General features: G+C 42.7%; 1 protein-coding gene across 17 annotated transcripts in view; it reads right to left on the bottom strand.

Annotated features, from left to right (window-relative positions):
* The window catches only part of RIMBP2 (RIMS binding protein 2), a 598,797-nt gene extending 576,515 nt beyond the window's left edge, over positions 1 to 22,282 (bottom strand). For all 17 annotated transcript variants that reach the window (XM_033956341.1, XM_033956346.1, XM_033956345.1 and 14 more), the window contains exon 1: positions 22,190 to 22,282. In XM_033956341.1, the coding sequence (XP_033812232.1) occupies positions 22,190 to 22,192 (3 nt within the window). In that variant the 5' untranslated portion in view covers positions 22,193 to 22,282. The remainder of the gene's footprint in view (positions 1 to 22,189) is intronic.
* Positions 22,283 to 22,529: the final 247 nt, after the last annotated feature.

Raw genomic sequence — 22,529 nt, 5'->3', positions numbered from 1 at the left:
GTCGGCCCACCTCCCGCCCACCGCCTGCCCTTTCCCCTCCTCTAAAAATGCCTCTTTTCTCTCTGTGCATTTAGAGGCAGGGGAAAGGCCTAAGCTGGTTTTAGATACATCTAAAACCAGCTTTGATTATGGGTACTTGGACGATCAGGCTTTTTGATCGTCCAAGTACCCTTTTAGGCCACTTTTTAGAATTTTTTTTTTATCATGAGCCCCATACTGTCCGAGTCCTGTTTTAATCCTCTACTGCAGGGGTGTCAAAGTCCCTCCTTGAGGGTCGCAGGATTTCCCCAATGAATATGCATGAGATCTATTAGCATACAATGAAAGCAGTGCATGCAAGTAGATCTCATGCATATTCTCAACCAAAAATTTGTCCAAGTCTGAAACATTCAGAACAAGACCTTTTGGATGTGGGAGGGGCCAGCATTGTGATGGACTGGCCATCCAGACATGGCAACAGAGTAGTGGAGCACCTTATAGGGCACTGCTGTGAACTGCACAAAAAAGGGTGCCACATAAACATCTCTCCACAACTCCCTTATAGTTCATGGTGAGCCCCCCAAAACCCACTATACCCACCTGTCTAAACCACCAATAGCCCTTTTGGCTGCAGGTGGCACCTATATGGAAGTACAGTAGGGTTTGGGGGGATTTTGTTTGGCTCACATTTTTCACCATTGATGTAGTGGTTACAGTGGCATATGGACCAGGGTCCTCCTCTCTATGGTTCACCAGCCTCCCCCCTCCTCTGAGTACTTAAGCCACCTCTGTGCAGCTCTTCTATGCCAAGTGCTGATGTTCTTTAGGCAGGTATGTACATCTTTATTCTGAACTTTGTGGGGGTGCGATGGGGTCCCTGGATACATCTAAAAAGCCATTTCGATTATGAGCACTTGGAAAACATAGAACTGACTGCTGAACATCCATTCCAGGCCCATGTGAGAGATTCTTTCTTTCAAGATGAACCCTTTCACTAAAGCACCACAGCATCAGCTTATATAGGTTAAGGGAATCCCATCTACTCAAGCCGTAAGCATGTTATGCATCATTACTCTTCAGTTGCTATAACAGTGCTAATGAATAAGCCAGATGTTGAGAACCAACTGAGCATGTTTCAAGTGCAAGTAAAGCCTTTTGGGATCCCTGTGTTCAGCAACTGGATCAGTGCTCATTAATCGGGGACACTCTTTCAATCAGCTGACAGGAACATGACATCCACTAATATGGAAATATCATTTAAATGTTAAGCTTAGAATGTTTGGGGGTGTTTTAGCCTTTATTATCTACTATTAGAAAAAGCTTACAGCCACTATTCTGTATCTATTCATCTGACAACATGGACATTTGTCTTAGTAAGCTTATGCCTCAATAAATTGATAAGGCTATAAGATACCATCAAGCCTCTATATCTTCAAGAAGCATGAGACAAGTAAAGATTATGCTGGATGAAGGATTATAGAGCTAAACTGGTGTGATTGGACAGACTGTGTAACAACATTTTATTGAAATTTTTCAAATACAAAAATGTACAAATAAACAATGCAATAACGCAATACAATAAGCTGCATATTCTCAAGTCATATATAATAGAGCCATATGAGGTTATCATTTAAATCCTTACAAAACTCATCTAGAAGGGCCCTGATCCCAGTAAAACTGGCAATATTATTTTGCTTGAACACTATTATTTCTTTATATTTCCTGATGACACAGAGGTGATTCCACCATTCATGAAAGTTAAGCTTAGAATTATCTTTCCAATTACAGACAATATGATGAATAGCTAACACAATCATAAAATCAAAATTTTTTGGGAATCATTATGGTAACAAGCTAAGAACCCCTCACATTCAATCACATAAACCAGTGTTTTTCAACCTTTTTTGGGCAAAGGCACACTTGTTTCATGAAAAAAATCACGAGGCACACCACCATAAGAAAATGTTAAAAAATTTAACTCTCTGCCTATATTGACTATATATAAAGTAATTCTCTTGAATAGGAATCAAATAAACACAAAGAAAGTATTTTATAATTACTTTATTATGAAATAAAAATTATAAAATACTTTATTCAGTGCGAAACCTGGGCCTGTTTGGCTGAACACAAAGCTGATATTCTGGCTGGAATCGAAGAAAGACACACACGTAGCTCTTCGTCAACAGCTCTCAGTCTCTCTCTGTATTTGGTTTTTATAGCATACAAAAATAGACAAATATACCCTCCATCCTTTTTATTAAACCACAATAGCAGTTTTTAGCGCAGGGAGCTGCGCTGAATGTCCAGCGCTGCTCTTGACGCTCATAGGCTCCCTGCGCTAAAAACCACTATTGCGGTTTAGTAAAAGGTGACCATATTGTAAAATATAGACAGCAGATATAAATTCAGAACTGTGCATAGTAAGTGAAGGGAAGTTTTCATCTCTGGGAATTTACCCAGTTAACTATTAAGTTATTTGGGCAAATTCCTTTGAAAACTGTGGTAATACTGCCTCCACTTTGCTAAATTTAAAATAAAATCATTTTTCCTACCTTGTCTGGTGATTTCTGGTTGCACTTTCTTCTTCTGACTGTGCATCCAATCTTTCTTCCCTTCTATCAGCCTGTATGCTTTCTCTCCTCCACACCTCATTCCCTCCCCCAACTTTTTCTTCCTCTCTCCCTGACCTTTCTTTCTTTTTTTCTGTTTCTCTTCTTTCCTTCTGTTTCCCTGCCTGCCCCCTTTCTTTCTTTCTCCCTGCCGTTCCCCAAGCCACTGCCACTGCCATCGGGGAACAGGACCCACCAATGGATAACAGGCCCCAAAGCCGACGCCGACGCATGCTCTCCCTGACGTCAATTCTACAATCGGAGAGGAAGTTCCGCCCAGCCAGGCAGCGATTGGCTGGCCCGAACCAGGCAGCGATTGGCTGGCCCGAACTTCCTCTCCGACTGTATAATTGACGTCGGGGAGAAGAAGACTTATCGGCTCCATAGATTAGATCGCCAAGACAAAGTGAGTCCTGGGTGATCGACTCACTTTGCCTTGGCGAGCTACTGGCGCCCCTGCCTCAGGCCCCCTGTCAGCTCCGGGCCCGGCGGCCCTGCGGCACACCAGGCAACATCTCGCGGCACACTAGTGTGCCGCGGAACAGCGGTTGAAAAACACTGACATAAACAGTATAAGTGTAACAAGCGTTGATAACAGACAAAAAATATATCTAAATGAGCTTATAAACAATTATCAAAACTTTTATTCATCTCAAAATATCACAATATAATATAGATTTATATAAAATCAATTATCATCAACATATAAACATATAAGACAGACTGGAGAGGCCATATGGTCTTTGTCTGCCATCTTGTTTCTTTTTTTTAATACAGTCAAACCTTGTTTTGAGAGCATAATTCGTTCCAGAAGCATGCTTGTAATCTAAAACACTCGTATTATCAAAGCGAATTTCCCCATAAGAAATAATGGAAACTCAGACGATTCGTTCCACAACCCAAAAACTTTAATACAAAATTGCAAGACGTTTAATACAAAATTGCAAGACCTCACTCGTTTAGAACAGTCACTACACTCCCACAGCGTCAGAGAGAGAAGAACCATCAGCTGAGTTGTGATGACGTGACGCGTGTATACCGTATGTACTCGTATTGCAAGACCTCGCTTGTTTAGAACAGTCACTACACTCTTGCAGCGTCAGAGAGAGAAGAACCATCAGCTCAGTTGTGATGATGTGACGCGTGTATACGGTATGCACTTGTATTGCAAGACATTGCTTGGGCGACACATTGGCCTCCAGTGACCACAACATGGTATGGTTCAATATCAGGAAAGGTTTCACTAAATCTACTACACTAACCAAAGTCCTCAAATTCAAGGACACAAATTTCAAAGAAATGGGAGACTTCGTTCACCAGGCGCTACAAAGCCAAGAAGAAACCGATAACGTGGAAGACATGTGGTCGACCACCTTTTCTTATTGGACAATTCCACTTGTTTCTACTATACAACTTTGAAAGCAACCATACAAGAAGCAACAAACCGCTATGTAAAATCATTAAGTAAACGGCGAAGGAACAAGAAGCCACAGTGGTTTACTGCGGAGATCTCAGACCTGATCAAGGAGAAGAAAAAAGCATTCATCTCTTACAAACAATCAGGGAAGCAGGACTCTAGAGCAGACTACCTGGCCAAATCAAAAGCCGTCAAAACAGCAGTCAGGGAGGCTAAATTCCTCATGGAGGAGTCTCTAGCAAAGAACATCCAGAAGGGAGATAAATCCTTCTTCAGGTATATCAGTGATAGAAGAAAAAACTCAGGCGGGATTGTACGTCTTAGGAAACCAGACGGAGACTATGTGGAAAAGAATTCGGAAAAAGCCCAACTATTAAATGAATACTTCTGCTCAGTCTTCACCCGAGAAGCGCCAGGGCTCGGCCCTCAGCTACAGACAAGGGTTGGCTCAGTTGACCCGTTTAGTAACTTTGAGTTTACGCCCAGCAGTGTCTACGGTGAGCTGTCAAAGCTCAAGGTTAACAAAGCAATGGGGCCGGACAACCTGCACCCCAGGGTGCTTAGGGAGCTGAGTGATGTCTTGGCGGAGCCACTGTCCGCGCCCTTCAACCTCTCCCTTAGTACAGGCAGCGTCCCGTTGGACTGGAGGACGGCTAACGTCATTCCACTCCACAAGAAAGGCTCAAAGATGGAGACAGCAAACTACAGACCAGTGAGTCTAACATCGATAGTGAGCAAACTAATGGAAACTCTAATCAAACACCAATTAGATAAGATCCTGGATGAGGAGAATCTACGGGATCCCCGACAACATGGATTTACTAAGGGGAGATCCTGCCAATCCAACCTGATCAGCTTCTTTGACTGGGTAACGGGGAAGCTGGATATTGGGGAGTCCCTGGACATCGTGTACCTGGACTTTAGCAAAGCATTCGATAGCGTACCACACCGCAGGTTACTGAGCAAGATGAGTTCTATAGGATTAGGTAACACATTGACGAAATGGGTTGGGAGCTGGCTTGGAGGTAGGCTCCAAAGGGTGGTGGTGAACGGCACCCCCTCCGAAATGACGGAGGTGATTAGTGGAGTACCACAGGGCTCAGTCTTGGGCCCAATCCTATTCAACATCTTTATAAGAGACTTGGCAGAAGGGCTTCGAGGTAAAATAACATTATTCGCCGATGACGCCAAACTGAGTAATGTAGTGGGCAAATGCACAACAGACGAAGATTCAGTGCCCGACAGCATGATGCACGACCTACTCCTACTGGAGCGATGGTCTAGGACATGGCAACTCAACTTCAATGCCAAAAAATGCAAAGTTATGCACCTGGGCAGCCAGAATCCATGCAAGTCTTATACCCTTAATGGCGAGATCCTAGCAAAAACGGTAGCAGAACGAGACTTGGGGGTAATCGTCAGTGAGGACATGAAGTCTGCCAATCAAGTGGAGCAGGCTTCGTCCAAGGCAAGACAAATCATGGGCTGCATACGAAGGGGTTTCGTCAGTCGTAAGGCGGAAGTCATTATGCCATTGTATAGATCCATGGTGAGGCCCCACCTGGAATACTGTGTGCAATTCTGGAGGCCGCATTATCGCAAGGATGTGCTGAGACTGGAGTCGGTGCAAAGAATGGCCACCCGGATGGTCTCGGGACTCAAGGATCTACCATACGAAAAACGGCTTGACAAATTACAGCTATACTCGCTCGAGGAGCGCAGAGAGAGGGGGGACATGATCGAGACGTTCAAGTATCTTACGGGCCGCATCGAGGCGGAGGAAGATATCTTCTTTTTCAAGGGTCCCACGACAACAAGAGGGCATCCGTTGAAAATCAGGGGCGGGAAACTACGAGGTGACACCAGGAAATTCTATTTCACTGAAAGAGTGGTTGATCGCTGGAATAGTCTTCCACTACAGGTGATTGAGGCCAGCAGCGTGCCTGATTTTAAGGCCAAATGGGATCGGCACATGGGATCTATTCACAGGGCAAAGGTAAGGGAAGGGACATTAAGGTGGGCAGACTAGATGGGCCGTGGGCCCTTATCTGCCGTCTATTTCTATGTTTCTATCAAGTCAAAATTTAATAAAATGTTTTGCTTTTCTTGCAAAACACTTGCAAACCAAGTTACTTGCAATCCAAGGTTTTACTGTATATATCTTTATTCATTTTCATTCTAAAAACAGTGCATACAAAAATTGCATAACAAGTTACTTGAAAAAAAACAGCACTTATATCCATCAGTGAAATACATAAGAATAATTTTCACCCCCTCCCCCCTGATTTCAATATATTCAAGATACCCATACAATAGTACTAACAACTCATAAATAAACCAGTCCTTATACATTATCCTTCTCCCTCCCACCCACCTCCCTTCCCTGGATGTAAAAAAATATAACCAAAAGTAAAGGGAAAAAACCAATCAATTAGAATCAATAAAATTGATCAATGGACCCCACGTCAGATTAAACCACTTAATATTACCCCTTTGTTCAGACATCATTGTCTCATAGCGATGACACAAGCATATCGAATTCCACAAAAAAGTGAAATTTAAGCGGTCACAATTCTTTCAGTTTTTCGTAATAATTTTGGATGGTTACCCCAGTCATTATACCCAATAACCTGTTTTTATGCCTGTCTACTGGAGATGTAGGAGATAACAGCATCCCACATAATACCGCTTCATATGACAGCGGAACCACAGTCTCCAGAATCAGAGTAATATGCCATCTTGTTTCTAAGTTATTCTGCAGTATCCATCACTCTGCTTCTTAACCTACTACAGTATATGTATAAGGTGCTTCATTGGATGTGTAATTCCTTTAATATTCCCAAGATGCATATTCAGCTGCTCCTCTGGCTGGCTAAGGCTGGCACTTTTGTAGCAAGGATACTCACAGCCTAGTAGAAGTGAGTTGAGCTCCTCTCCCACCCATCCCCTCCCCTCCCAATTCTGTCAACCAACAGTAGGTCAAAAAGCAACAAAGAAGGAAGCTGAAATTTTCTCTGTCCTCACAAGGCGTGAGATTTAGCTCAAAAATGGGAGTGGGGAAAAGCAGAAAGGCTGGGCTAGATTTTTCCAGGGCCCTTTTGATGAGAGATGAAGAACAGAGTGCATGCAGAGGAAAAAAGGCTGTAACCAGTTCTGTACTCAAGTATTCTCCAGCTACCTAGATGCTGGGATTTGTCTAGGTTACCATATGTCTCCAGAAAAAGAGAGTTCAAATTGATATATCTGGGGTTGGGGTTTACTTACATTAAAAGCAACGGAAATAAGGAGGACGGATAGAGACATCCAGTTTTACTTCCATTGAAAACAACGGAAATAAGGAGGACGGATAGAGACATCCGGGGTTTACTTCCATTGAAAGCAACGGAAATAAGGAGGACGGATAGAGCCCAGATGTCTCAATCCGTCCTCCTTTCTCTGGAGCCATATGGTAGCCCTAAATTGTCTTAGAGATATGCGACACATTACTCGTCTGTTCTGCAGCATGTTTAGAACAATATCCAGATTAGAATCCAGTGCACACTGATTCTTTTATATATAATCTAATTTTTTTTAAAAATCACAAAAGGCATTCTGGTATACCTGCTAAGCAATCTAAATTTAAGACCAAAAAAGTATGTACAAGGCACTTTATATATTTATTTAAGTATTTAGATACCACTTATAGCCTAAGAGGTTTACATTCAGGTACTCAAGCACTTTTCACTGTCTGTCCTGGTGGGCTCACACTATCTAATGTACCTGGGGCAATGGGGGATTAAGTGACTTGCCCAGAGTCACAAGGGGCAGCATGGAATTTGACCCCACAAACTCAGGGTGCTGAGGCTGTAGCTCTAGCCACTGTGCCACACACTCCCCAGGATATTGAAGCAGGGCCAGTTCAACCTATTGAGTGGGTGACACACTGACTCAGGGTGCTGGTGATAAAATGTGCCAAAATTCTGGTTCAGCATCCCTCCCTTTCTCTTCCCTTGCTGCTGCAGGGAAGGGGCAGGAAAGGAAAAATGCCAGACCCAAGATCTGGGATTTTGGCACCCTTTATCACCAAAATAGGGGAGTGGGGAGATATCTGATCAGGAGAGTGCTCATGCAAAACTTGGCTTTACAGTCCCTTCCTCAAACCCTGGTCATGAGATAACATCATTGGTAAAGATCACATTACCAGATGCAGATTTAGGCAGTAACTTCGTTACAGGAATCTTATGTGCCTTCCTGTGCTTTGAGATCTCAATCTAAGAACTTGCTGGTTGTTCCCTCTATTCGACTCATATCCAAGGCAACCAGCCATTCTTGTGTTTTTAGTGTAAACAGACTATCAATTATGGAATTCTCTTTCTGAATCAGTTCGTTTTATTTCCACTTATCTTTTCGGAAAAGCTTGAAAGCTTATTTTTCATTAAGGCTTTTTATGATGTGTGATAACTAGCTGTGATGCTTTGTTTTAAATGTATCATGGGTCTTAGAAGTTATGTATGTATATATTTTTTACTCTGATTTATAAATGGTTTTTATATCACCCACATAGAGGGATCCTTTTATGAAGGCGCACTAACCAATTTAGTGTGCACTAAAGATTAGCGCGCGCTAAATGCTAAGGTGCCCATAGAATATAATAGCATTTAGTGCGCACTAAATCAGTTAGCACGCCTTAATAAAAGGACCCCAGAATTATGGATATTCAGGATATAAATGTTTTAAATAAATAAATATCAACACAATAATCTGAGGTGTTACCATTAAGTATTCTGTGATGCTATATGGTAATTCTCTAATATCACAGTTTTAAATAATTTAAATAAATAAGTAAAGTACTCAGACCCTACAGCCAAGAGGTTGCAGCAGCTATTTTAGAAGGCAGCTGCGAGGAGGCAGGAGCGAGAGGGCCACACTTCTGCCCCCAAAACATCCACTAGACCAGGGGTGCTCAATAGGTTGATCGCGATTGACTGGTAGATTGCCAAGGCAAAGTGAGTCGATCGCAGAGCCCATCCCGTGCTCCGTGATAGATTCATTTTGCCTTGGTGATCTACCGGGCCGATCAGCCTTCCTGTCCCTGACGTCAATTCTGCCGTCGGAGAGTAAGTTCAGGCCAGCCAATCGCTGCCTAGCTGGGCTGGAACTTCCTCTCCGACGGCAGAATTGATGTCGGGGAGAGGAATGCTGGTCAGCCCGACACAGAGAAGCAGGGAGAGCTTGGGGGGGGCGGCGGTGGCTTTGGGGCCTATTACCCGATGGCGGCGGCAGCTTGGGGGGCCTGTTCCCCGATGGAGGGCATAGAATCATCTGCCTTGACCTCTTTGAAAAAACCCCAGAATAGGAATGATAATTAACATTTTCTCAGGGTACAGTGTGCTTTGTGTTTTTTTAACATTTTATTGTTGGTAGATCATTTTGACTTGGTCATTTTAAAAGTAGCTCGCAAGCCCCAAAAGTGTGGGCACCCCTGCACTAGACCATCAGGTACCTTGGTAGGCCCAGGAGGGGGGTCATGGGGTTGGGTGGGAGATTAAAGAGTCAGAACCTGGAGAGTCGCAGCCACCTGTACGAAGAGTCGCATGTGGCTCACGAGCCGCAGGTTGCCAACCCCTGCCTTAGCCAGTCAGGTTTTCATGACAATCATAATGAATATGCATGAGATAAATTTGCATGCACTACCTCCATTGTATGCAAATCTACTGAATTATCATGCATATTCATTGTGGTTATCCTGAAAACCTGACTGGCCAGGCATGTCCCATGGATTGAGAACCACTGCTTTAGAATCAGGCACGTTTAAAAAAGGAGCCATTATAACACTATGGTTGTCATCTGTTCCTTTTTCAGCTCGCCAAGCTTTTGGATCTCCGACATTCTCCCTCCACTTGGGTGCTGTTGTCTGGTCTAGCCTAGAGGTACCAGCCCTTGTTAGCCTCTTGGTGCCCATTATTACTAGAAACCAAACATTCTGACGCAGGATAGGACATCCCATGAAAGATTCACGTCCTGAACAGTGCAGTGCTGGCGAAATCAAACATTCGGCAAGTTAATGCACAAGTGTGTGAAAAAATGATATAAAAGGACACCAGCAAATAAGTTACAGGAGCAGAATGATTTACTTTTCTGGAACATGAGAAAGCATTCATCCATTTGCACAGCTCAGGAATGAAGACAGTAAAAATGGGGTAGACAGGAATGACCGTTATGAACTCTTTGAACCTGCTAAAGATTCAAAATATGTATTATTTTGGTTTCTGAAAGGGAGATTAAGGGAACAGGGGGTTCATTATGAAATAGTCAAGCTAGTTATTCTGGATCCATTTCCTCCTCTTCCTTCTAGCCAGACATATCCAGATAAAAGGGATTGGACAACTTCTCTATGAAGAAAGGATAAAGCTGCTAGGGCTCTTCAGCTTGGAGAAGTGCCAGCTCAGGGGAGATATGTCAGAGGTCTATAAAATACTGAGTGGAGTGGAAAGGGTAGATGTGAATTGCTTGTTTTCAAAAATACTAGGACTAGGGGGTATGCAATGACGCTACCAAGTAGTAGATTTAAAACAAACAGGAGAAAATATTTCTTCACTCAATGTAAACAGTGCCATTATCGACAGCTGCCTAAAAAAAACGGCCGATCGCCTGTCATGAAAGATGAACATTTTGAAAGAAACGAACTTCTGATAACCAGCCAACATGGTTTCTGCAAGGGGAGATTGTGCCTAACAAACTTATTGCACTTCTTCGAAGGAATTAACAAACGGATGGACAAAGGAGACCCCATAGACATCCTATATCTAGATTTCCAAAAAGCCTTTGACAAGGTGCCCCATGAACGCCTACTCCGGAAACTGAAGAACTATGGGGTGGAAGGAGACGTACATAGATGGATCAGAAACTGGTTGGCGGGTAGGAAACAGAGCGTAGGAGTGAAAGGCCACTACTCGGACTGGAGGAGGGTCACGAGTGGGGTCCCGCAGGGTTCGGTGCTCGGGCCACTGCTATTTAATATATTCATAAATGATCTAGAAACAGGGACAAAGTGCAAAATAATAAAATTTGCAGATGTCACCAAACTATTTAGTGGAGCTCGGACTAAAGAGGACTGCGAAGAATTGCAAAGGGACTTGAACAAACTAGGGGAATGGGCGACGAGATGGCAGATGAAGTTCAACGTTGAGAAATGTAAAGTATTACATGTGGGAAACAGAAACCCGAGGTACAACTATACGATGGGAGGGATGTTATTAAATGAGAGTACCCAAGAAAGGGACTTGGGGGTAATGGTGGACATGACAATGAAGCCGACGGCACAGTGCGCAGTAGCCGCTAAGAAGGCAAACAGAATGCTAGGCATAATCAAGAAGGGTATTACAACCAGAACAAAAGAAGTTATCCTGCTATTGTATCGGGCGATGGTGCGTCTGCATCTGGAGTACTGCGTCCAATATTGGTCGCCGTACCTTAAGAAGGACATGGCGTTACTTGAGAGGGTTCAGAGGAGAGCAACACGTCTGATAAAGGGGATGGAAAATCTTTCATACACTGAGAGATTGGAGAAATTGGGTCTCTTTTCCCTGGAGAAGAGGAGACTTAGAGGGGATATGATAGAGACTTATAAGATCATGAAGGGCATAGAGAGAGTAGAGAGGGACAGATTCTTCAAACTTTCGAATAATAAAAGAACAAGAGGGCATTCAGAAAAGTTGAAAGGGGACAGATTCAAAATGAATGCTAGGAAGTTCTTCTTTACCCAACGTGTGGTGGACACCTGGAATGCACTTCCAGAGAGCGTAATAGGGCAGAGTACGGTACTGGGGGTTCAAGAAAGGATTGGACAATTTCCTGCTGGAAAAGGGGATAGAGGGGTATAGATAGAGGATTACTGCACAGATCCTGGACCTGTTGGGCTGCCGCGTAAGCGGACTGCTGGGCACGATGGACCTCAGGTCTGACCCAGCAGAGGCATTGCTTATGTTATTATGTTCTTAAGAGGCCGATAATAAAAACGAATGCATAGTTTTAAAAAAAACATGTAATAAAATAAACATAAAAACAATCTTCAAGGAGATACCATGATGTGGCTAAAAAGATCATGAAGAGTTCATCAACTTTATCAAGAGTAACTAAAAAAAGGCATCTACAAACAGCTGCGTCTTTAGTCATTTTCTGAAGCTCCCCTTTTCACTGCAATTTCGTATCTGACCCACCAAGGAGTTCCACAACTTAACTCCTGCACAGCAGAAGGTCATTTTACCGGTCTCCACAAGTCTTGGGTTCGAAGACGTTTTCAGTAGCGCTAAATTCTCAGAATGCAAAGATCTTTTGGGTATATAACTGGCTATATTACTTTTAAGCAATTCTGGGATGTTGCCACACATAAGTTGATGGCAAATCATCACTGCTTTATACTGGACTCTGAATTGGTTTTTGACGCAGCCATTAGTGCACCGATTAAACCAATTAAGTTAGGTGGCGGTAGGGCACCTACAGTCACCTAATTTCATGCGCCGTTTACAGAGACAGGGCCAATAGGTGCCCACATCACATTTTGGTAAATAAGAAAGCAAAGCCATGAATTTGGAATTGGAGGATGAGATGTACAGCGTCAGCATCTATGAGACAATCCTGGTTTTTCTTGTTATATAGATCTTTATGGACCCCCTGTTAGGTTACAAAAGTTAGACAGTTCTAAATCTAATAGATGCTGGCACTGTCATCTCGATATAGGGACACTGGATCATTTGCTATACTATTGTCCCTTGATACTTAAATTCTGGAAATCCGTTTGGCGTCAAATTATTGCGATATTGGAAGTCCCATTATCATTATCATATGACGTAATATTGTTTGAAACGATATTATTCCCCAAGAAACCAATCAGTGCAAACCAGAATAAACTGCTCCTCATCATGACAGGAGTAGCCATGCAGCTGATAATGAAAAATTGGAAAAGTTGGGATATCTTATAGTTTCTGGTGGGAATCCATATGCCAGATATATAAGTTTGGAAAATATTAATTCTTTACAGAGGGGACACCATAGCAAATTCAAGGAAATTTGGGGCCCATTAACAAGGTATTGTAAGATATAAATGTGAATTATTAACATTATTTCCCTTTGATTCATGAAAGATTGTTATATACATCCAGGAGGGGTGAGGGGAGTTAAACAGCTGTGTATCAATTTGTTGGAATAGAGTGCAATAATTTATTACACTTGATTGTTCATCTGTTTTGCACTACGTAATTGATTTCAAAAACGAATAAAGAATTTATATAAAAAAAGGGCAAAGCTTTTGTGTGCTTTCATTTTATTTTAAGGTAGCACACTGTCGCTCTATGAAGCACTACTCGGAAAAAGTGATAAGACAGGATGCTTCTAACAGCAGGCTGTTCAATGACCCAGCTTCCTATAAATCAATGGATCCATCCTTCATAAACATAATTGCCACACCTTTGTTATGACTCTGCTTTAATGCTAAGTGTATGTGCTGTATCCTGTGGTTTTGTACTTACAGATTAGAATTGCAAGAATGACCTCTGTTGAATACTTTGAGGCACTTAAAATATAAATTATATATTCAATTACCACTATCGCAGTGTCTTCTTAAGAGGAAAAACATCCATTTGAAACTTGCTATTCCAATAAAGGAGTCCAAGGCTATGGAAAAGACAATACCAAAATTCGACCCTTCCTCTCAGAGCATACCATCAAAACCCTCATCGCCTCATGCTTAGACCACTGCATCTTGCTACTCTCAGGCCTTCCGCTTAGACATCTTGCTCCCTTCCAGTCCATCCTGAATTCAGCTGCATGACTCATATTCTGTGAGAGCCGCTATATTCACGTTACCCCTCTCTTAAAGTCATTTCATTGGTTTCCCATCCATTTCCGAATACAATTCAAACTCCTCTTACTGACCTACAAATGCACTCACCCAGCTGCCCCTCATTATCTCTCTTCACTTACCTCCCCTTATGTTCCCTCCCTGTGAGCGCCACTCAGCTGGTAAGTCCCTCCTGTCTGTGCCCTTCTCGTCTTCTGCCAACTTGACTCCATCCCTTCTACTTTGCTGCGCCATATGCTTGGAACAAGCTGCCCGAATCCCTATGGTGGGCTTTGTCACTGCCAGTGCTCAAGGCCCACTTAAAAGTCCACCTCTTTGAGATTGCTTTCAACTCCTAACTCCTCTCACCTTCGGTTCTGCATCCTTAACCCTATATGTTATGTCTGTCTGTCCAAGTTAGATTGTAAGCTCTTCAGAGCAAGGACCATCTATTAAATGTCAAAATGTACAGGGCTACATAAGTGATAAATAGTAGTACTAGTATTTGTGGAAGAATACATTCAGCACATCCTTGCATACCTCAAAGTATCACAATGCCTAAGTTTCTAACCCCATCTTTCCATAAAGATAAGAGAGCAAAACCACTGAATACCTTTGGATGAAAAATATTGTTTGAATACAGAACTGGAAACAATTATGCTATTGACGAAGCACAACTATTAATGGTCTCAGATGGAAAGAAAGCCAGAGGCTTTAAGGAAAAAATTACCCCTACCTGATAATTTCCTTTCTTTGAGTCCTGCCAGTCCAAACTGACAGGTTATATGCCCTTACCAGCAAATGAGGCAGAGACTTGAAGTTTCCAGTGATACCATCATACCTAGTGCAGCCAGGAGTATTATTGGTATTCTAATGAGAAAGCTAAGAATTAAAGGATATGGAAGGATGTTCCTTAGCAGTAGTGCCACGGGACTACCACTAGAGGTCATGATTATCATTTTGGATGCCAGTGCGGATGATCTCCACCCCCTCTTCAAATCTGGGACCCCTGAACTACCAATGATGTCCCAGAGGGAGGGGGAAGTACGCTTGGTATCAGTGGGAGCCTTTCCAGGGGAGCTGAGGGCCCAGAGTATGTATATGTGAAGGGCGGAGGAGCACAGCTGAACTTCCATTTACAGTACATTGGACTTACCACTGCCTCTTGAAGTAGCAATGAGTTCAGCTGTACTAAATCAGCAATCATGACTAGTGCCCCAGTGCCAATCTGTGTGCTGTCACAATTTGCCACACCCATCTCCCACCCTCTCCCACATTAGGCAGCTAATAGGGAACTTTTACCACATGCTGCTTCTTATAGCACAGCAGACAGTATTGCAGGCCTGTCTACCATGTGTTAACTGTGTTAAGCTGTTAATACAGCTTTTATTAAAAGGGCTCTGTGTGATCTGCTGAATTGTTAAAATAATGAATAGAAGCTCAAGAACCTGTATAGAATGGCACATGTAACTCAGGGAGGGGAGGCCCGCGTGCACATTTGACGGCAGGCTCATGTGGGTGACGAGGGCTCCGGCAGGACTTTCCTCGCTGAAACAGATTGGGTGGCCACAGCCATCGGGGGATGATGGGAGGGAGGTTTCAAAAGCCGGGACCCTGGAGGACTCAGAGCTTACCTGGTCCTCCGAGGTGGCTTTTCCTGCCCGCCCTCCCTTTTTTCTTTTGGGTTGGATGGCTGGGTGGGTCCTGGAGGACCACCAGCCAGTCAGGTTTTCAGGATAGCGCTAATGAATATGCATGGAGCAGATTTGCATGCCGTTAACCTCCATTATATGCAAATCTCTCTCATGCATATTCATGAGAACCCGACTGGCTGGTTGTCCTCCAGGACAGGGTTAGGAAACATGGGTTAGAGTAAGTCTTGGGAGTGGTATCCTTAGTTACTGGCTGTCGGGCTCATCGGGGGGGATGAGCTGCGGGCTGGTGGGGAAGCTGTGCCGGGGGGGGGGGGGGGGGTCAGGTAACCCTAGTGAATGGGGCATATGGGGTACATGCAACAAATAAAGTCAATGGACTCCATATTTTTTTAAATAAAGCACTAAATCCTAAACATTCCGCGTTCATTCTCTCATACTGATATGTATTACATACATTTGTCCACCAAAATGTATAATTTACTCTATCGTGGCTTTTCCAATTCTTTGTAATCAATTGAATCGCAATTCCAGTCAAAATCAAGAAAAGACGGCTTTTAAATTTATCAAGGAGAGGTTTGACTTGTAACATAGTACCACAAATTATTACTTCGTATGTTAATGGAATATTCGATTCTAAAACTATATACAGTACTGTATATTTGTTTTTATATCTTAAACTTATTTGCATATTTTTGTATTTTAATCTATCTGTGGATGTTCTTATTCCAATAACTATGGACTCCTTTTACAACGGCGCGTTAGGGCCTTAATGCCACTTGCGCCAGCCGCTACCGCCTCCTTTTAAGCAGGTGGTAATTTTTCAGCTAGTGTGCACTAATAACACTAGCGCACCTAAGTAAAAGGAGGCTATGGAAAAGACTATGTGTGTAATTTATTTGCAGACTCCTGAAGAAGGTGCAGTTTTCTGTAGTGAAATGCCTGCAGTGTTGAGTCTTTTTTTTACATTTATAGACCTGAATCTCTACTTTTAATAAAAGTTTGGAAAAGGGATTTCTATACCACCTTTTTTGTAGTCATGCAACCACATTCAAAGTGGTTTTATATACAGGTACTTCAAGTATTTTCCCTATCTGGCCTGATGGGTTCACAATTTATCTACTGTGACGAAATCAGGGGAGGGAAATTTCAGGGTGATGCGAGGAAGTACTTCTTCACTGAAAGGGTGGTAGATCATTGGAACGAGCTGCCTCAGAGGGTAATTGAGGCCAGCAGCGTGTTAGATTTCAAGAGAAAATGGGATATTCATGTGGGATCTCTAGGAGAGTAAGAATCAGGGAGTGGGTCATTGGTATGGGCAGACTCGATGGGCTATAGCCCTTTTCTGCCATCAATTTCTATGTTTCTATGTTTCTAAGTTCAAAGAAGCGTGGGATGAACCCAGAGGATCTAGAATCAGAAAATAATAGTAAATATTGAACTAAGGCCAGTACAGGGCAGACTTGCACAGTCTGTGTATGTATATGGCCTTTTAGTTGAGGATGGGCTGGGGAGGGCTTCAATGGCTGGGAGGGTGTGGATGGGCGGGAATGAGCTTTGACGGAGACTTCAGCAGTTGGAACCCAAGCACTGTATCACAGGAGTGTCAAAGTCCCTCCTCGAGGGCCACAATCCAGTCAGATTTTCAGGATTTCACCAATGAATATGCATGAGATCTGTTAGCAATACAATGAAAGCAGTGTATGCAAATAGATCTCATGCATATTCATTGGGTAAATCCTGAAAACCCGACTGGATTGCAGCCCTCGAGGAGGGACTTTGACACCTCTGCTGTACCGGGTAGAGCTTTGGATTCTTGCACAGAAATAGCTAAGCAGAAAAAAATTAAACTTGAATCAGGTTGGGCAGACTGGATGGACCATTCGGGCCTTTATCTGCTGTCATCTACTATGTTACTGTTCCTGTGGCAGTGGAGGATTAAGTGACTTGTCCAGTCACAGGGAGCAGCGTCGGATTTGAACCCGCAACACCAGGGTGCAGAGGCTGTAGTTTTAACCACTGTGCTACACTCTCCTCTCTTGTTTCCCTCTTGTTTTTTCTTTGATATACATTTTCATGGGAAAATTGTGATGCTTTGTGGGCTTACCCTAAGTCTACATTGATAACAGTTATGGGACTGTTTCCCCAGAATTTGTCTAGATCTCTTTTTAAATTCAGCTATGGGCAAGATGGACCTTTTTTTTTTTTAATCAAAATCAGATTTGTAATTATGTTATGCATCATCATGGTTTCACTCATCAGCTTAGCTGATAAGAATAATGAGCAGATGCTTTAAATATGTAAGGGACGAGGCAGGAAGGAGAAACCTGCCTGTCCTGGGCCCGAGGGCTCTTTCTCTAACCAAAAATACCAGTATGCACCATAAACTAATCTGTGAAAGGTGCTCCAAACCACAGCTGAGATCTACCAAGTCAGAGAGGAATAAGACGGTTGCTGGTGCCATGATGGGCCAAGCCCCTTTCAATTTGCAGTCTGGCCTCCCTAAGTCAGCATGCAACAAGCAACATAGGCTAATCAAATGTGGAGTAGTCGCCTGTTGCATAGAGCAGCAGGCTGAGATCCAGGGAAAGCCCATTTCAAATGCCATGCACTGCAGCTACTTGTGGTTTGGGGAAAGTCCTGTAAGCATCCATTGCCTCATGAACAGATTGTGAACCCTTCAGAGCAGGGCTGCCCAAATCCAGTCCTCTAGATCTACTGGCAGGCCAGGTTTTCAGGATATCCACAATGAACATGCATGAGAGAGATTTGCATACCAAGAAGGCAGTGCAGGCAAATCTCTCTCATGCATAGTCATTGTGACTATCCTGAAAACCTGGCCTGCCAATAGATCTCAAGGACAGACTTGGGCAGCCCTGCTCCAGAGAAAGAAAAATACCTACTATAAGGCCTTAATGCTCTCCATTTCAATAGCTTTTAGGTAAGAAAAATAAATATGCAAACAGAACTAGAGGATGGTACCAACAGCCACAGTATCATCTCTATAATAAAACCCTAAGCCGCGCATGCGCACTTCCACTTGCATGTTCCATATGTCCGTGGCCTGAAGAAGTGCGCATGAGCGACTACAACTGCCCCACACTCGCGGCCCTGTGGGGCAATGGCAGCAACTGAGTGGTGGAGAGCAGCCCCGCTCCGCCCGTTGACCCTCCACAAACCTCCCAGCTCCAGCAGCGTAGGCAGCACTATAAACATGCTGCTTCGCGCCCTTCTATTGCCGATTTCCTCTGCCGAGTCTCTGATGACATCATCGGAGACAGACGCGGGAGAGGAAATCGGCAGTAGAAAGCCGCGAAGCAGTGTGTTTAAAGTGCTGCCTACGCGGCTGGAGCCCAGAGGTTTGTCGGCGGTGGAAGGGTCAGGAGCAGGCCAGATCGAGCAGAACAACGCCACTAAAAGAAGGGGGGGGGGGCCGAAAGGAGCAGCCCAGATCACGGTAAGAGAAGTGAAAGGGGGTGGGAGAAAATGCTGCTACCGCTATACAGGGACTTGGAAGGGAAGGGAAATACCGCTGCTGCTTCTGCACAGGAAAGGGGGGATAGGAGGGAAATGCTGTTGCTGCTGCATAGGGAAGTGGGATGGAAATGGGCTGCACAGGGAATTGGGGAAAAATGACAGACAGACAGCGGGAGGGAGGGAGACAGAAAGAAAGAAAGACACAGGGGCAGGGAGAGGGACACAAAGACAGACAGAGAAAGGGGGCCAGGGAGAGAGAGAGAGTCAGTGGGAGGGAGACAGACAGACATATATTCTAGCACCCGTTAATGTAACGGGCTTAATGACTAGATAATAAAACCCTAAGCAGCGCATGCGCACTCCTACCTGCGTGTTTCGTATGTCTGTGGCCGGAAGGAGTGCGCATGCGCACCTACAACTGCCCCACACTCGCGAAGGGAGAAGATACAGAAACAAAGAAAGACTGACAGACAGCCAGGGAGAGAGACAGTAAGACAGGGGGCCAGGGAAGAGACAGAGACACACAGGGGGACAGAGAGACAGAAAGAAAGGGGGGCAGGGAGAGAGATAAAAAAACAAAGTAAGAAAGAAAGAAACACCTCAGCGACCCATTGTGCTAAAAGTCTACACATCTATTCTAGCACCCGTTAATGTAACGGGCTTAAATACTAGTAATAATAATAATAAAAAATTTATTATTATATACCGCCCAACCACAAAGTTCCAGGCAGTTAACAACTAAGAAGATCTGTACAATCAGCGAAAAATACATCAGATTAAAAAAAGATAAAAAATGATAAAAGAAAATTACATAATTATTTGACCAACTACCAATTAGAGAGATAAATTTCTTAGTAATCTGTGACACTATTTACTATATACTATTATAATCACAGCTACATAATTATTTGACCAACATAATTATTTGGCAAACTTATCAAACAAGTGAGTTTTTTAACATGTTCTAAAAACATTATAAGAATCTGTTTGACAAATAAGCGGAATTAACCAAGAATTCAATTTGCCTAACTGAAAGGCAAATGTCTTATTCAAAAATTTCTTGTAACGACAGCTCTTGATTGAAGGATACATAAACATTAACTTATTGCAAGTGTTTTTTTTTTTTTATAAGATATAAAAATTGAATTGAGAGGCTAGATATCCTGGAGCCAAGCCAAAAAGAGATTTAAAACAGACAATTTGGGACCCCTATATACAAAAAATTATCCTCTAGAGCAGGGGTCTCAAAGTCCCTCCTTGAAGGCCGCAATCCAGTCGGGTTTTCAGGATTTCCCCAATGAATATGCATAAGATCTATGTGCATGCACTGCTTTCAGTGCATATTCATTGGGGAAATCCTGAAAACCCGACTGGATTGCAGCCCTCAAGGAGGGACTTTGACACCCCTGAATTACAGAATTTGAGCAAATGACCCCATATTTGGTCAGATCTCTTCAAATTGTCACACTTAACTGCAAACATTTTTTCATATTTAGCAAATCGACACACCAATTATTGTATTCCAGAGATCTCAAAGTCCCTCCTTGAGGGCCGCAATCCAGTCGGGTTTTCAGGATTTCCCCAATGAATATGCATGAGATCTATGTGGATTGCGGCCCTCAAGGAGGGACTTTGAGATCCCTGCTCTAGAGCAAGAAGTATGATTCTTAATACTTTACATTGAAGCTTTGGAATCGTTCTTTGCATTTTTAATACTTGGTAATTGATGTCACCTTTCATTCTAGGGTTGTGGTGGGAATAGGGGGATGATAGTAATATATGTGGAGTTATTTGAATTGTATTTTGTTTAATTCATTTATTACAATGTTATAATTAAAAATAATGGGGGAGGGAGAGGTGAATAGGGGGAAAGGAAATAGGGGAAGGTATTGAGAGATGTAATGGGTAATTTGGAAATATATTTTGAAGAAATGAAAGACATTTGATGGAAATTAATATGGTGAATTTAATTGTAATGACTATTTTATTGTATTATATTATTGTATATTTACTGGATTTCTTCAATAAAATGTTATAAAGTAAAACAGACAACCAAATTTTTTAAAAAAAATGCATGCCTCAAAGCCCACCCACATAAACTTTGGGCCTCACAAAAAAAAAAAAAAATCATTTCAAACTACTCCAGTGACTGGTGCTTAGCTACCAGAAGACACCTTTTGTCTGATCTAGTCCAGACACTGCTGCTCCAGCTATAGGCTGGTGTTCTAGTTTTGGTCAGTTAATTCCGCTGTGTTGCGGTACAGTTCTTAAAATGCAGCACTTTGCACACATATCAAAAGCCATTAAGAAGAAAAGAGCATCTTTCCAAATTTTGGAATTGAAGCTAGAAACATCAACTGCTTCCTGCAATAAGTGAACTCTTGTTTCTTGTACACTTCTCCCTCCATATTCGCTGTGATAGGAGATTAACAGAACCGCAAATATAGAAAAACCACAAAAACCATTATGAATATAGTGAAACCGTGAATAACATGGTGGGAGACCTGGTCTGTTCCTGAAAGAGAGGCAAAACACGGTGAAGAAAGTGCTGGGAATCAGCAATTTTCTCTGTAAACACTTGGAATCAACAATTTCTCTATGCAAGCTGATGTAATTTGGGGGAGGGAGGAGCCAGCATGCTAAAAACCATGAATAATTGAAACCGTGAATATGGAGGGAGAAGTGTACTTCTCATTCACAGCCAATGAGAATCTCTCACTTATCTGTTTAGACAAAAACCAATGTATCCAATACAGCAGAAAAAATTTAAAACAGCAAGAAAAATGGGAAAAAAAAGTCAATGAAATTTTTTATTGTGCCCTTTATAAGTCATCAATCTAAAACTGCTCATTCACTCTTCTTGCTGTTTTGAAAGAACAGCAACTTCCAGAAAACTGGTCAAATATCTTCAACATTCATCTATCAACATTGTACAGCAGAAGTACTGAACTTGCTCCTGTCCACAAAATATGTGGAAACACAATCTCTGAACAAACATTTTGGAATCTGATAGCTCTGAGGACAAAAAAACAACAACCCACCACCACAATGCCCTTTAATGCATAGTATAGAGCTGTCAAAACAAACAACAAAACCTCATACAGCACACCATATGCCATCTGAACATGCAAAGTTTTCAAACCGGAACTCACCAAAGCAGTAACAAATTCATGGACCCATCCAGCTACTGCTCTTCATTATACACTCACCGTGTAAGAATTAATTTTATAGCACTTACCATTTAGTCTGTAGATTTATCTTCTGAAAACAGACCGTGATGAAGTAACAGAGTTTGGAAGACGAGAGAGTTGTGCTTTGGTGTTACTGAAATAGACTCACTCATGCCCTACAACTGAATAGCCAATCACAATCTATCACCCCTTCCCCCCATCCCAAAAAATAATTTGAGCTACTGCACAGGTGCAAAGCCTCAGCAGTTGACCTACACACAGGGAACAGTGTCACCCATTTAAGAAGAGATTTTTGCATACATGCAGACATATACAGAAGCTAAAGCTGGATTAAAGCATTGTTTGAAGACTGAGGTGATTCTGGTGTATCTTTGCTCTTTTCGAGCT

This window comes from Geotrypetes seraphini, chromosome 8 (genome assembly GCF_902459505.1).
Source record: "Geotrypetes seraphini chromosome 8, aGeoSer1.1, whole genome shotgun sequence".
NCBI classification, from domain to species: Eukaryota; Metazoa; Chordata; class Amphibia; order Gymnophiona; family Dermophiidae; genus Geotrypetes; species Geotrypetes seraphini.
This window is presented reverse-complemented; position numbering and strand designations above follow the sequence as displayed.